Here is a 15,276-nt window from a genome sequence, read left to right on the forward strand (position 1 = left end):
CGGTTTTAAAATTATTTCGTTATGAGGATGAGTAACATAGGCGAAACACATTACTGAAGTATTTAAAAAATAAATTTATAGCTGGTACAAAATAAGCTTATGTGATTATTGTCAAACGTAACAACAATTTGACAAGTTCGCTTTATGATCGCTTTATGTTTGAAAATATTTTTATAAACTCAATTGATTTATTTACCACACGCACACGTAAATTGGCGAGATGCAAGGTTAATTTTAGTTAGATATTCTTGAAAAACATGTCTGAAATATTAATTTCGAAACTGTCGTACAGAAAAGGGCGTCAACGAAAGCTAAGCGGGAAACGCATCACAGCAAAGTCGTTACGCCGTGGTATAAACCTTATCTGATTCCTGACAGGTAAACCTAATATTCCCTCATTCTATATATATAACCTCATTCATTATTATTAATTAAAGTATTAATAAGATCTAGAAATATTGTTTATAGTATATTTCATTACGAGTGCGGAAACCCTGTCATTGCAAAAAGTTCACAGTCGGACAAAATCTCTGCTTGTATACTTTTAAGGTTGGCGCCATTTTTCAAAAATGTTCTTGCTAGTTTAGTTGTTTGTTGCACAAAATGAGTAAATTCGACCATATTTTATTTGAATTAACAATACCGGAACTCAGTATAATTGCACAAAAGGAACGGAGAACATTTTACCGGAAATGTCAAAAAAGTCGCTACATATATCATCCTGGCAGAGTTAGACAGTTATTATATTTCTCTTTTTCTACTAGATGTTTTGCCAGGCCGCCTCCATTTTTGTTATAACTATAGCGTTCTTAAACAAACTTTATCATATATAGCTGAGATTAACACAGTCAGTTAAAGTCTTCAGCTTTATATTAGTCGTTACTTTTGGTTGGATCTGTGACACAAAAGAGTTCGAAAGCACGACTCAGGTAGTACTACCATTTTTAGCGCAAATTATTGTGAGTTTCTTTTTATTGAGTGGATTCTAGTATAATAAAATATCTAGATAATGGTTAGCGATGTGACGAATTATTTTGACTTTTTAGTTAATTTTTATTCAAGCACTACAACTATTTTCTTAAAACATGATAATTCAAACATTTAATAGTCATGATTTAGTTTTGTTATTTTAAATAGTGACACGAGATAATCTATAAATAGTGATATCTATTTACTATACTTATATATATATATATATATATATATATATATGTATTATATTATTACAGATACGTTGTGACAAAAGTGCTCGAATATATGACACCACAATCTCAGTTCGTAACCAACTCATTCGAAACATACGCTGATTATTACATAAACAAACATCAGTTACAGCTCTTGGGTCCTCAAGATCAACCATTGTTGGAGGTATGTCTTTTTAGTAATAATGAAACTAACACAATGCCTCAAAAACAATCCTGCGTTACACAGAAGTTTTTATATCTTAAAGTATTGCCTTTTATGTATTTTGAGTAACAAAGTAAAATATTGATAAGAAATTAGTTTAGAATTATATAAGAAATCATTGATAAGAAAACAGCTTAACAGTTAAACAATAATTTCAGGTTGTCAGAATAAATACCAAAATGAACTGTTTATTGCCCCGTGGCACTACAATTAAGTCGCTATCTGAGAAACAAATGAAGCTAGTTGCGCTGGCGCAGGACGATGAAAAGCCGAAAGCCTTTAAAGAGATCTTTGTTCCTGAATTGTGTACCAAATACGACTTTCCTAGTGTACTTTGGTACAAGGCGTATATGCTACCCAGTATAATACACAGGTAATATATATATATAGTGTGTTCGTATTTTTTGCAGCAAATCTTTCTGAAACTTTCTCAAGTTTTGCATAAGATTAAAATTGACTTTTTCCTTAATTATTCTGGGGAAACAGCAAATTAATAGTATTGTCTTTTGTTAATATAGCTTTTACATATTAAGAAAACACTTTTTAAACGAATTGAAGCTATGTATTATTATCTATATAAACTTATAATTATTTACATAATTTAAAATTTTCCGACATTTCGCGTGCTTTACAGCGTGCGTGGTCACGGTGACTGAAGACAAAAGGCGTTGAATGTCAAAAGTATCACAGCTGTAGAAAAAGTTGTCTTATCTGTATTTATTTCCCCGGAGTTGGTATCGACTAAAAGATGACGTTATCTTTTTTGGCACGCGAAACGTCGGAAAAATTTAAAATTATGTAAATAATTATAAGTTTATAATAATAATACATAGCTTCAATCCGTTTCAAAAGTGTTTTCTTAGCAAATTACTAGCTTGACGAATGTGCGTGCGGTTTTTATGTTTAAAAAATTATCCATTTTTTCGAAGTAAGCGGGACAAAAGATCTTCGGGTCAGTTTTTTAAAGTAATTGAATAAACTTTTAGTCATAGCACTTAGTAATTTAGGCTATATAATAAATAAATATAAAGAGATCTTTTTTTAATTTTCTTTTGTAGAATAACTATGTTATTGGTAGCTCACGAATTGCGTGCGCAAATTTCGAAAGATATAAATTATGGTAAACCTCACCCACAAACAGGTAAGTAAAAATATTTTTATATTAATATTTGTAAAAATCCATTTTGTCTACTTACTTTCATACTTTTATCTTTATCTTTGAGAGATTTTTCTTAACAAATTGACACACTTTAGTGTCAAATAAATATCTAGAATTTAAATAAAAAAAATATTTGCCGTATTATAATAACGCTTATTAACTTTTTGATTGCCAATCTTACGACTTACCAATAAAAATCCCATGTATATAGTTTTTATAAGTATATACCTGAATTACATTGGTAATTGCTAAGACTGGCGCTTAACGTATTAAATAACTTTAGGGAAAAAGTGGTTGCCCATTGAAACAAATATTAATATAGCGAAAAAGAGCTTACTCTCGCAAATAGAAGAGCCAGCAGCGAATAACAGCATTGACAGGTATTTAAAAAAAATGTTTATTTATTATCTATGATTTTGTGCCGAGTAGAAGTGACAACAAGAATTCCTTTCAGTTGTAAACACAATCGTGATTTTAATGTGGATTATAATTTAATACAATCATTTGTATGAAATGATAATTATTGATTAATTCAGTTAAAGTTAAAAGAAGCTTTTGTAAGCTTTTCTTCTAATATATCTCTTAATTTGCATTTAAGTGTACTGCAATATATTATATTTTTTTGTATTGTTAGACGGTAAATGATCAGCCTTCTGTGGCTGACACGTTTTCTATTTTTGGGTTTGTCGATGGTCTTTCCTTAAAATATGGAAACGAGGTTGGGAAACCAGCGCTTAACAAGCTTTTAAAATTATAAGTCGTTTATGAAGGAGACCTGTATTCTGGTCTATATATGCTAGTAAATCAGGCGGTTACTTTATTTAGCGTGATGCGGTAATGAAATGCATGAAACCTACCTGAATGTTATAATCGTTAAGATCGTATGTTTAATAAAAATATCCTTCATTGGTTTGTTTTTGGAATTGTTTACGAACGATGTCACATTAAGCGGAGTAATTGCTTTTCAAAACTAAAACGCCTGAACACAAGAAACAATAAAATCTGCAATTGTATGCTGAGGTATGAAATGGCTATCCTAAATCATTTAAAATTTTCAAATCGCACAAAGAGAGGGTAACAGAAAGTAACCTAAACCATAAGACTAAAGATTTAGATTTGATAAATCCAATATCATATAAAGGGACATGGTGAAGGTGAAGAAAGCAATAATTGGAAAATGCGTTCGGAAAATCTAGTCCCTTGCTGGAGCGAAGTACATCGCTTCATTGATTGAAAAAGTTTCACAACAACTGTTGCTTGTAATGGAGGAGACAGAGCATATTTAAGAGTCGCTTTAAAAATATTACTAGACAGAAAAAATCTTCAGAAAGCTCTATGATTTACAAAATATATTGGTCCGAAATACGAGTAATTGTTCATTACCTAAACATGACGGAGAGAATAATATATTTAATTAAATCAATAAACACAATCACAGGACACAAATAATTTGCAAAGCATTATTACAGTGAAGTATTTTACAACGAAGATTCAAGAGAAAGAAAATTTCGTACAGAAAATAGACAATATATTCCATCCCCAGAGCGGAGTAGATCGCCTCATTCAAGGTTAGATTTTCAAAATCTTTGCGATTTAATATCCTTTAAACCAATCGCTTTAAGGAATTACTACAAAACATATACTGCTGGGTTGTATGACAAGCTTAATTCACATCATTAGTAGAAAAGAATATATTTATATCACATCATGTAAGAATTAGAAATATATGCAGTGTTAATATGTACAGGTGTATGTATGTATAATATGAACAGGGAATAAATGGAGGGACTAAATGAAGAAGAAAAGTGGATTATTATTATTAAATGTTGCTGCAATTGTGTACAGAGAGACTTAACGAGAAATTAAAGGCGTCTTAAAAGTGTTGGTTTACCCTTAGCGACTAAAGCTAGACTTAACTATTATTTTATAGAACCACCTGATGTTAAGTGGTACCGCCGCCCATGGACATTCTTAATGCCAGAGGGCTTGCGAGTGGGTAACCGGCCTCGCATGTCCAAGGTAGTTTTGCGTTTTTGCAGCACGTTGCCAAAATATAAAGGTTTGGGTATTGTAAAATGGATATTAACACAAGGGAATATATATTATAATGTTGTGATAAAATAATATAAGAATTGACTATAATTATAATCATAATGTCACTTGTAACTTATGTTGTACCTTTTAAGACAAATGCAGCTTTTGTGGTACAATATGCAAACTTTAGATTGTATCTACCACCATAACATTTTTGAACCAAAAATTATATCAATACAGTAATTAAGCTCGACCTCAAAATCATTACCTCTCATCTCAAATATAATCAGTATTACTGTTATTATTTTTTTATACATTAATTATTTAATTTTCATATCTGTGTAGGATAAGTGATCCTGTTGTATCGATATCGATGAAGGAGAGTCTCTATCAGCTTCAGAAAAAGAAAATGAGTGCGGAATACGCTTGGGAGGTTTGTATTAGCTTGTGTTGCAAATTGTTTATTAGCTAGTTTTCTCTCGCACAGTTATAATCACCTGCACAATCATATCATCACTATATCAATATACATAGATGGTATGATGTATCATTTTTATTTAGTTAACCTAAAAGTACTCCACAGATTAAATATGATACACCGATAAACGGATGGGTAAAAATAATAAAATATATTTTGAAAGAAAGGTATCCGTTGTTTGTATTCCTAACAAACATATCGACTATTAGTATTGTCTTTTGTTAACATAGCTTTTACACATTAAGAAAAACACTTTTTGAACGGATTGAAGCTATATACATCTATGTACAGCTATGTAAATGTAATGTCGACTATTAGATCATTACGATATTCTTCATAAAAATTAAACTAGACTTTTATTAATAGGGATACTGGGTTTACTGGATCCCTGAATGATTTGACTCTGACTAATAAAAAAATAATATTGTTGAATATAGCGTATATGTCTGTTTTAGGAAAACGCGGAACCAATTGACATAGAGCGAAATATTACTGAAGTTACATTACTGGATATCGAATGCTATGACACATTTGCCATGGCTCCTCTGTATGACGAGAAAAATAGGGACTTTTCTTTGCCTAAAAATCGGCCACCAATCGGCACTGCTATAATGCCACCCCCACTCACGTAAGAATGCATATGTACACAAAAATTTTGATTTAAATAATAACAAAAAGTCAAATGAAAAGAAAAGTACTCTTAAGATATGGTTTATTAGCGTTTTACTTCGAGATATTATTTCAATACTAACAGTAATTATTACAGCTTGTGGGCTGACATTTCTCGGTCCGTTTCACTCATGATTTTTTCATTCTCTCAGTGGAGCATGACTTGTTAAGTTTCACACATGAACGTGCGGTTTGTCTAGTTTTTTTAATTGGCACAAAAGGAAAATTATACCATCATAGCCGGAGACATAGCTTAATAGGACTGTGTTTCACTAGTTATAAATAGAAAAGAGAACAAACGAACTGTGTAGAATTTAAATTATATTTTCTATACATCCGTTTGTAGTGTTAGTTTTTCATAAATGAAACCTAGCATTAATACATATTCTCATAAAATACGTCTTGTATTTAATTTTTTTTTGTTTATTTTAGTTACTTGCTTTAGTTACATTCGTTTTCAATCAGTTTACAATTATTTTGCTATCCAGTCACGGCACGTTAGAGGTCTAACATATAGACCTGATTATGAAATGGCTTGTATTTTAGATTTTTTAATCATAAACTTTTATATGAGTGTATACTTTGTTTATAGCTATTCAGACAAGATACACCTTTTGTCTTGTAAAGCGACAAACAACGGCCCGGAATTGCGCGACGTCCTCGCAGCTCTCACGACCATCAACTCTCATGATTCGTTCAACCTGGAGAGAGTGGAGACCCTTGGGGACGCTTTCCTTAAATTCGCAGCGACTCTTTACCTATTCCACAAGTTTCCAAAGCTTAATGAAGGACAGCTAACGAATATTAAAGGTCGCCTCATAGGAAATAGGTATATTCATTATTTTTCTGGAATGTTTCAAATTTGTGAAAGTATGTGACTTGGGGACACTCTAAGGAGGTGATCTTATTTTTATCCATATTATAAAGTAAATCTCCCTCGTCCACGTGTGTATGATATCAATAAACTCAAGAACTACCGAACGGATTTTTAATACTATTTTCACAAATAGATGGTGCGTTATGGTTTTTCTGAATTAATTTCAATCTTGACTTATATACTTTCGTGTATGACAGCAGCCAACTAACTTAATAAGCCGTTCAATTAGCCTTGCCTCTTAACTACAGTGCTTGGTTTTACTAGCGACCTGAAAGATATTCAGCCGTAGCGTTCGTAACAACTGCGACATATATATTATCTTGTAGAGGTCGCTACTAATCTCGCCAAAATATGAGCAATCCACCGTCGAGGCGGTCGGAGGCTAGGCTATGCTTAATAACATAACTAACTGGAAGTGGAGAAGCTAAGAATCATAAACTTACCGAATTAAAGAATAAATTAAAATATTTTAGGAATTTGTTCTATGCCGGCAATCGAATTGGTCTCGGTGGGCGAATCAAAGTCGAACAATTCAGCCCGAGGATGGATTTTGTGGTGCCGGGATTTTTGGCTCCTCAAGAAGTTATTAATTTCATTGAAGAACGAAAGGTTAGTACTAACACTTTCTTCATATTTAGTTGACGTCTTTGTGTTTAAAGTACTTAAAGTTAACTATAAACTGCATATAATGCAGTCATGATACCAAAAAATATACTCGCGTTATAAAAATCTTGTATGTTCGAAGAACTAATTTTTACAGGATGACGCAGAATGACCATATTTAACAGTTGCTTAAACTACAGTTAGTTTTTAATGGAATTATGAGAAAACAGTATACGGTGCATTTTTATTGACATATTTACATAATTATTGCAAATCATATTTATTTTTCTTGCGATTAACATGATAAGATTTTAAAAGGCAAATTATATTTAACTTGGAAAAGATAATTTATAATGGACAATCTTATCTTTGATTTTAAATTTTATTAAATACTTTTGTCCCGCAGTTCAAAGGTCAATTATTTGTTTCGTTAATATTTATTACCACCGACTCGTAGCTTCTATTAGGTAGAGACGACAAGTGTACTTGGGAAGTTAGTAGTTACCACTTCAAAGCGATAAAGGTCTGAAGAGTTAGTTTAAAGACGCCTTTAAATTTGTCGCAAAGTGCCGCGTCGTGGCAGCGCGGGTGTAGCGCTGCAACCGCGCGTTGTTTACTTACATAGATTTACAAAGTAGCGCGCAGACCCGGCACTTTACGGCAAATTTGAAGGCGCCCTAAGAAATTACCTAAATCTCTCATAAAAAAATGAATTAGAACGAATATAAAAACAAATCTCACAGAACTCATTGGAATGTTTTATTTTTTGTTCAGTTCAATTATTTCAATTTGTTGTGCCGAATTATAATTTACATTATAAATAATAACCCTAACACCATGTATAATCACGCCATTACATTATAAAAAATTATCAAAAACGATATTATTACCTGATTGCATTGAATGATAATTACATAATAAAGAAAATAATACTAGAAAGAGATCAGTCTGTGTCTTTGCATAATAATCGCAAGTTTTTATTTGTACAAATTGTACCCGTTACTTTAAACAAATATCTACTAACGGTCGATGTACCGGTTGTTAAGAATTAATATGAGGGTCAATCACAACAGCAATGTAATCCAAACATTTTTGTTTGGTTCGTCAATAGGGAATCACGTCACAGTGTCTGTATTATCAAATTGTCAGTTATACTTAGGGCATGTTTCATTGAATATAATTTTGCTTCCAGCTTGCCAAAGAAATCTTATTGTACTGCTAGCTAAGAATACAGTACTGAAAATACAGTAGATTAATGTTATTATTATAATTCAGTTTTCATTTATTGTTCAGTGGCTAAAAAGTAACACAACCTACTGTACTTGTCAGTGAAAATTGAAATTGACAGTGGCTCTTACAGATACAACAAATCCTAGAGACGCCAGACCTTTCCTTAGCATGTACCTTAAATGTATCTATACTATAAATGTATATATACTATGTTGGTTCGATGGCCAATCTTTAAATACGAAGTGTTAAAAGTACGTGAACACGATACTTCAAGTCTCAATCTTGACACCTATGGTAATTAGGGAACTGTTTCAATGCTTACTATAGAAGCCACACCAATCCTAAATACCAAGCTACCTCTACCCCTTATTATAAAGTATCGAAATGTTTAAGAGAGCTAGATTTCGCCCGTTTGGCTGAATACAACGATCATATTAGCCCTCAACGCATTTTGCGCTCAAATTTATTGCGACACTACATGAGACTTAAAGGATATTTGGCCCTTAGAATTAGTAGACTTCCTGAATTCATTCAAACCGTTCCTTAATTACTATTAGGTTTGAGACTATAAATAAATTGAATAGTATTTTTCCGTACCATCAGCACTTCCTACCTGAGCATTGACCCGTATTTTGTCGTCTATTGGGCTTTTGCCCCCGCTGACTGTAGGCATATAAATTGCCAACATTAGAAATATCTCATTTGTAATACTTATGGAAAGTAAGTTACGCCCGGCGGAACTGGTATTTTGGCACATGAAGCTGGAAGCTCTGATACGTGTAGATGTTGAGTTATCATGCTCGACGACGGCAACAAAAAGAAATTTATAATTACAATAAAAAGCAAATTAAAAAACATATTTGGTGGTATAAGCGATGTTGTCACAAAACAATTCACACTTTCACGTTTTCTCAGTTGAGTTTGAGATGTTTGATGTTTGTTCACACCTGAGAATACAGCGACAATGTGTATCGCTTGTTATTAACTTAAAAATTAAATACAAAAGTAAACACACTCAAAGTAAAACTAAATACGAAAGTAAACACATACAAAAATAAAAAAAAGTACACACGCTTAATAATAAAGTCTGAACCTAATGATTTCCTTCACTGATTCAAAGACGTCGTAGGCCAATGCCTTCGGCGTTTGCATGGCTGCAAAATGGCCCCCGAAATCGTGCGTAGTGGATCGGACAAGATTAAGAAACTTGTCCTGTAATATCCAGTCAGGTTGATACACCACTTCGTGCTTGAAATTTATAGCAGCTGTTGGCACGTGAGTCGGAATGCTGTAAAATAAATTTATTAATTCAAACATAGAATTGTTTAAGTAAATTGATTCTTAAACTGATTCGATAATATATATTATATTGCATTTCTGTAACTGTACTACCTAGTTGGTATTATTATGACGTAGTTCCTATATTGGCTGGAAAAGAAAAACCATCAATTTATTCCAAAATGATTCGACTTCAAAATGTGTGTGAGTGTGTCCTAACGGGTACAAATCTCAAGTCACATTCAGTCACACACAAAATGAATTCGACATATTTATTTAATACTCAGATATTGTTAGGTTTATTCCTACTAAAAGTGCATTCGCAAACTTTCTACCACCACGCAAACATGGCCAACTCACTTGACATACTTACTTGTGCATCAAAAATACATCTTCATGAGCGAATGCCTCGGCGTACATCCTCATAGAGGTCACGATACACTCATTTGCCCATACGATGGTGACAGTATCCATCAAATCGTTCCTGTCAATGTTTTCAAGCCCCCCGTGGGGTGTGTTCAACTGATACCTGTTACTGCAAACACCAATTTTCTCTAATGTATATGCTGCTAGTCCTGCTGGAGAATCGGATAGTGCTACTCCTGAAAATATATAACTTGCTTGAATAAGTAGGATTCTGAGGCGATACGTAGCTTCAGAAATATCTCTTATATATAAACACGATGAAATTTAGTACTCTTATGTGTGTAATACGACCAGATATCAAGTATGTTTACGTCTCCAGATGAGTGGGGCAGACACATTTCTTAATCAGTTAAGTGAAATCATTGTTTAGTTCGTAATAGAAATCACAATGTCCTTTTGATTAGAGCCTATGCCATAACCAGTATTGTTTTATTCTTTGAATTTACGTGAAAATGAAGTGACGTTATTATTGTTTTTTTGTGTATTAATAATGCGCATACGCTTAGTATATGATTTAATAGTAAAGTAGTAATTTTAAAATTCGAATGTCAAAAACACAATCGTTCATCGAATGAGGCAGGTTTTAGTGCAAAATCAATAAAATTTTTAGTAATAAAATTAAGTTTTAACCAAGCCAAAAACATTTTTTAGAATAATGATTTTAGATTACAAAAATATATTTTTATTTAAAATACTGTAATATCGGAACAGTATTTTTACCTCAATTTGTATTTTTATTTCCTCTTTTATTAATTATCTTCACGGAAATCAGCTTCACTTACGTTCTTTACTTCAGTGTAAGTGCGCGAATTTTAATATCTTATTTTGTCAGATGACCATTCTGATTGCAGAAGTTGGTTAAGAATATATTTAAATGAATATAGACATTTGATAAGAAGATAAATATTAATCGATAATAGTCGAGTAACACATTAAATTGCAATTTTAAAGTCAATAACGGACCTCGAACGCACACAACAACAAAAAAAACCGCTTTTTAAAATCCTTTTTTTACCGCTTAAAGCAAAAAATGAACGACTTACCAATTGTGTCTGGTTTTGTAGCTTGTAAGTGAAAGTAACCACTTTCTCGCAGGACATAATCAAACAATTTTCTTATTGGATATATTCGGTTGATGTACTTTTCATCCATTATGAGGCTTGGGAATAAAGATCCAATGACATATTTTACGTAACTGATTGGTCTTGAGGAAACTGGCATATTTGTGTGAAATCTGAAATATCACATTCATTTCAAAATGTCATAACAATCTACTAGTTGTTACATAAAAACGGACTTTTACAGAATCTAAATGCATTAAGTACATAAAAAGTTCGCTTTGAATGAATATACCTATAAAAACCTATAGTATAGAATGTGTTTGTTGATATTTGGCTATTAATAATGGCAAAATTATATTCTGATAAATGTAACAATATAAGATTGTACACCTAATCGTACAAAAACAAAAATAAAATCAATTTGTTTTGAATGTGACGAAGGACGAAATCCATTACAAAGGTACAACAATGTTTGAATTACTTCTACCTTGAATGTAAATTATTTACCCTAAAATTTCATGAGGTATGAAGGTCGTCATATGGGTCGCCACCTGAGAACCCCAGTCCCCAGCTTGAATGTAATACATGTTGTGTCCTAAACGACGCATTAGATTACTCATAATTGTGCCTACTTGCAGAGGACTCAGGCCGGGCTTGCGAGTTCCCTGTAACAATTAGCTTATTGTTACTCGATATTAGCTTAAATTGTGTATAGCGTTGTAATTTACAATTAAAAAACAGCTTGCCTGCGAAAAGCCAAATCCAGGAAGATCGGCGGCAATAACTTCGAATACAAACTCATATCCATCTTTGGGTTTTGTTAATATCGGTATAACCTTATCGAATTCCTTTGAAGAACTGGGCCAACCATGTAGCATCAACAAAGGCAGTACTTTCTTACCTTTGCCCTTTGGTTTCACATGAATAAAATGAATGTCGAGACCCTGAATTGTTGTTTTGTAATGTGGAAATTTATTCAGTCTTTTAGCTCTCTCCGTAAAATTGTATTCATCGGACCAAAATGTAAGTAGTTCATCCAAGTATTTGGTATTCATACCATATTGGGATTGGGCTCCGTACAGGGGTGGTGTGAAGGGGCGTCTGTTCCTCAGACGACTCTTCAAATCTTCTACCATCTGGTACATAATATAATATTAGTGAAACAACCAAAGTAGACGTAGGTTTTGGTGGTTTAATAACGCAATTTTCGTTCAACAAAACTATTATTTTCAAAAGTAAGTAACAACGTACATAAGTAATTATGAAAAAAGCACTTTTACTAGCGTCATAGACACCAAACCAGAAAGTAAAATAGAGCTAAACAAATTGATTTACCGATTCGTTAAATACAATAACAAAGGGTCGTATAGATGTGTCTTCATCATCGGGTCGTGGGCCATCGCCCCACCAGCGGTCAAAATCCATTGGAGGCAATAGAGATGGGTGTCGTAGATACACCTTAAATCCGATAGCTAACGCCATAACCACGAGGGCACCATAAAATATAATCGATCTCAACATCTGTAAAATTAATATTTTAAAAGAAAAATATCGCTTCCCTCTTTTTAAACGAAAATATAGGTCTATTAATAATGCCGTGTATTATTTATAAATATTATATTTATGTATCATCAATATTTTATAAATTATATGTTGTAACGTAGGTTTAATTTTTATCGTCAGCGACACTTTATTTTATGCGGATTACACATTATGCGATTGAACATATAATATTAATTGGTGACGGGTTTTAAGACTAAAAATGCTATATAGGTTGCCCAATACATGTAGCGGTAAAATTACTTAAAATATATATATATTTGTTATAATGATAAATATAACAGTTTATTTCAACTTAATATATACAAACATTATAGCCATTTCATTATTTGAAGTTTATCGCTTCCGCTTTAACCGTATTTATTACTCGTAGTGTTGTTTACCCACCAACTAGTATAAGATCATTCACCGATGAATGAATTTGTACTTCAAAACGGTAATAACCGCTAGATTAAATATATTAACATAAATAAAACAACCTACACGTGTGTTTTTCTATGCCTGCTTAAAAATTTTAACACCCGTTAAGATATTTATACAATTAAATCTTTCAAAGTATTTTCTAAGCTACCTACTATTTACCTTTTTTGAAATTGTACGTGACAATCATAGCGGTAATATTTTATGTTTCTTTTTATTAAAAATATTTAGGAGTTAATAACCTGTCATAATTTTTATGATTATAATAAATGTAATTTTCTTGACAATTCACCCTTGATCGCCTGACAAAGTGTTATTAAAAGTATCACAATAATTACCAACTTGAAAACGTATTATTACAAACAGTTAAAAACCGTCATATACATTGCGTGTAGGTATATATGTGTCTGAATTGTGCTGATTTTCCCGTCCATTGAAGCTACAGTTATTTTTTAATACTACATATGCGGTACTTTACGGCCGATGACCGCTTCTTTTACGCGCTAAACATTCGTTTATCTTAAATTTAGGACAAAATACTCCGATATTTACGACACGTGAAAGTTTTTTATTGATTACTACCTACTTTTAAGAGGAAAAAACTGATGGGTAAAATCGTAAAATGTATTTAATTCTATAAAAAATATTACAAGTTATAAATACCTTAACAGTTTTAGCGTTATATTAATTTTAAAGTAGCACAGTTTGCGGAAAAGTCACTATAATAATTAACAACCGGCACGTGCGCCGGCTCGCGAGGCCGAAATTATATTATGGAGATATGCAAGCCGCGGATTGACACGAGGAGCGTCTAGTCACTAGTGTGTCTATGGGCATTTAGAATTCGGCCTCGACCTTGCAGACACCGGTATATTCTAAGATAATGATAAATTATTATAAATGTTGTTTTCGTATAAATACTGAATATTTCTTTAACATTTATTTAGATCTACGTAAAAATAAGTTTCGACCAAATTTTAGGCCTCGATTGATACATGTTTATTATATAACGACTTTGACATTTATCGTGAATGTAATTAAACGTGATTAAGCGAAACAGTAATATAAACGTGAAAAATAAAAATGCTTCTATTATTTATTGTTCACTTAATCGTAATAACTAAAATTAAAAATATGTACTTGTAACTGTTAAAAATAATTTTTAATTAAATATTATTAATAGCTCGGTAAAGTATCATAATTTTTAATATTACGGCCGAGGGATGAGGAAATCATAAACAATCGAAACAAAATGTAATACATATTTTAATTCGTAGTTATTTTTTATTATAGTTTATAATTTTTATTACTTTTATTTATTTAACAAACGGTACCCATTTCTTATGCTTACAATTTTTTGCGCGAAACCGTGAGTTCACTATTTTTGACAACACGCAACAATTGCGTAAAATTTGAATAGATTATTTTTTTTTATTATTATTTATATTGTGTGCACACATTGTACATATGAAAAAGATTAATGTAAAATGACAAAACATTGATCCAGGAACTTCGGATTCGAATGGCGCATTATTTTTTTTGTAATGGACCGTCCATTTACGAAATTAACTATTATATTGTTTGTATATTATTTATAATAGAACTTCTCAATAAGTTAGCGTATGGTGGTGGTGATGTCGCAGTAAAGTAGTTAAATCAGAGAGTTAATTGAATCTCTAGACAGTTAATAAAAGATCGATATTCAATCAAGTCGCTAAAGTTCCGTCAGATAAGTGAGGTAACGAAACGTTTAACGAGTGTCCTAAACGTTCATAGGCAACAAGACTAACCTAACCTTACCATTTACAATAAAAAACACAGAATTTCCAAGCTCTCAGTTCTTCACGATCACACCGAAATAACAATAACAAAGGAAATAATTATGGCGGAGTCTTGTTTTACATTATTAATCAACACGCTGGCTTTCGGTCAGGTAGATAGTTAAACGTTTTCGACGCTGCTTTATTTAAATCAAAATGCTAGCGACTTGATTGAATATCAATCTTTAGTTACCTGTCTAGAGATTCAATTAACTCTCTGATTTAACTACTTTACTGCGACAGTGATATATGTA

The 15,276-nt window shown here is 32.1% G+C and overlaps 2 protein-coding genes across 3 annotated transcripts in view; one reads left to right on the forward strand and one right to left on the reverse strand.

The window, feature by feature from the left end:
• LOC123713521 (endoribonuclease Dicer) overlaps positions 1-15,276 on the forward strand; it is a 37,380-nt gene that overhangs the window by 15,867 nt on the left and 6,237 nt on the right. The window contains exons 19-28 of one of the 2 annotated variants that reach the window (XM_045667230.1): positions 293-378; positions 1,230-1,368; positions 1,566-1,780; positions 2,466-2,548; positions 2,850-2,946; positions 4,036-4,134; positions 4,946-5,033; positions 5,534-5,706; positions 6,340-6,576; positions 7,098-7,233. In XM_045667230.1, coding sequence (XP_045523186.1) covers positions 293-378; positions 1,230-1,368; positions 1,566-1,780; positions 2,466-2,548; positions 2,850-2,946; positions 4,036-4,134; positions 4,946-5,033; positions 5,534-5,706; positions 6,340-6,576; positions 7,098-7,233 — 1,353 coding nt within the window. The remainder of the gene's footprint in view (positions 1-292; positions 379-1,229; positions 1,369-1,565; positions 1,781-2,465; positions 2,549-2,849; positions 2,947-4,035; positions 4,135-4,945; positions 5,034-5,533; positions 5,707-6,339; positions 6,577-7,097; positions 7,234-15,276) is intronic. The other variant, XM_045667231.1, reaches the window with a different exon arrangement.
• Positions 8,030-14,001, reverse strand: LOC123713522 (juvenile hormone epoxide hydrolase-like). Its single transcript, XM_045667232.1, has 7 exons — positions 13,866-14,001; positions 12,558-12,743; positions 11,969-12,358; positions 11,730-11,887; positions 11,205-11,395; positions 10,109-10,337; positions 8,030-9,745 (listed from the first exon to the last, which is right to left on the reverse strand). The coding sequence occupies exons 2-7, from the start codon at positions 12,741-12,743 to the stop codon at positions 9,532-9,534; spliced, it is 1,368 nt and encodes a 455-aa protein (XP_045523188.1). The 5' UTR covers positions 13,866-14,001; the 3' UTR covers positions 8,030-9,531.

This window comes from Pieris brassicae, chromosome 8, assembly GCF_905147105.1.
Source record: "Pieris brassicae chromosome 8, ilPieBrab1.1, whole genome shotgun sequence".
Lineage (NCBI taxonomy): Eukaryota > Metazoa > Arthropoda > Insecta > Lepidoptera > Pieridae > Pieris > Pieris brassicae.

Excerpts from the sequence above, each read along its gene's own strand:
- LOC123713522 (XM_045667232.1), bottom strand. The coding sequence starts at position 12,743 with ATGTTGAGATCGATTATATTTTATGGTGCCCTCGTGGTTATGGCGTTA. Across the intron at positions 12,359-12,557 it reads TTATTGTATTTAACGAATCG|ATGGTAGAAGATTTGAAGAG; the intron begins GTAAATCAATTT and ends ATTATGTACCAG. Across the intron at positions 9,746-10,108 it reads GATGTATTTTTGATGCACAA|CATTCCGACTCACGTGCCAA; the intron begins GTAAGTATGTCA and ends TTTATTTTACAG.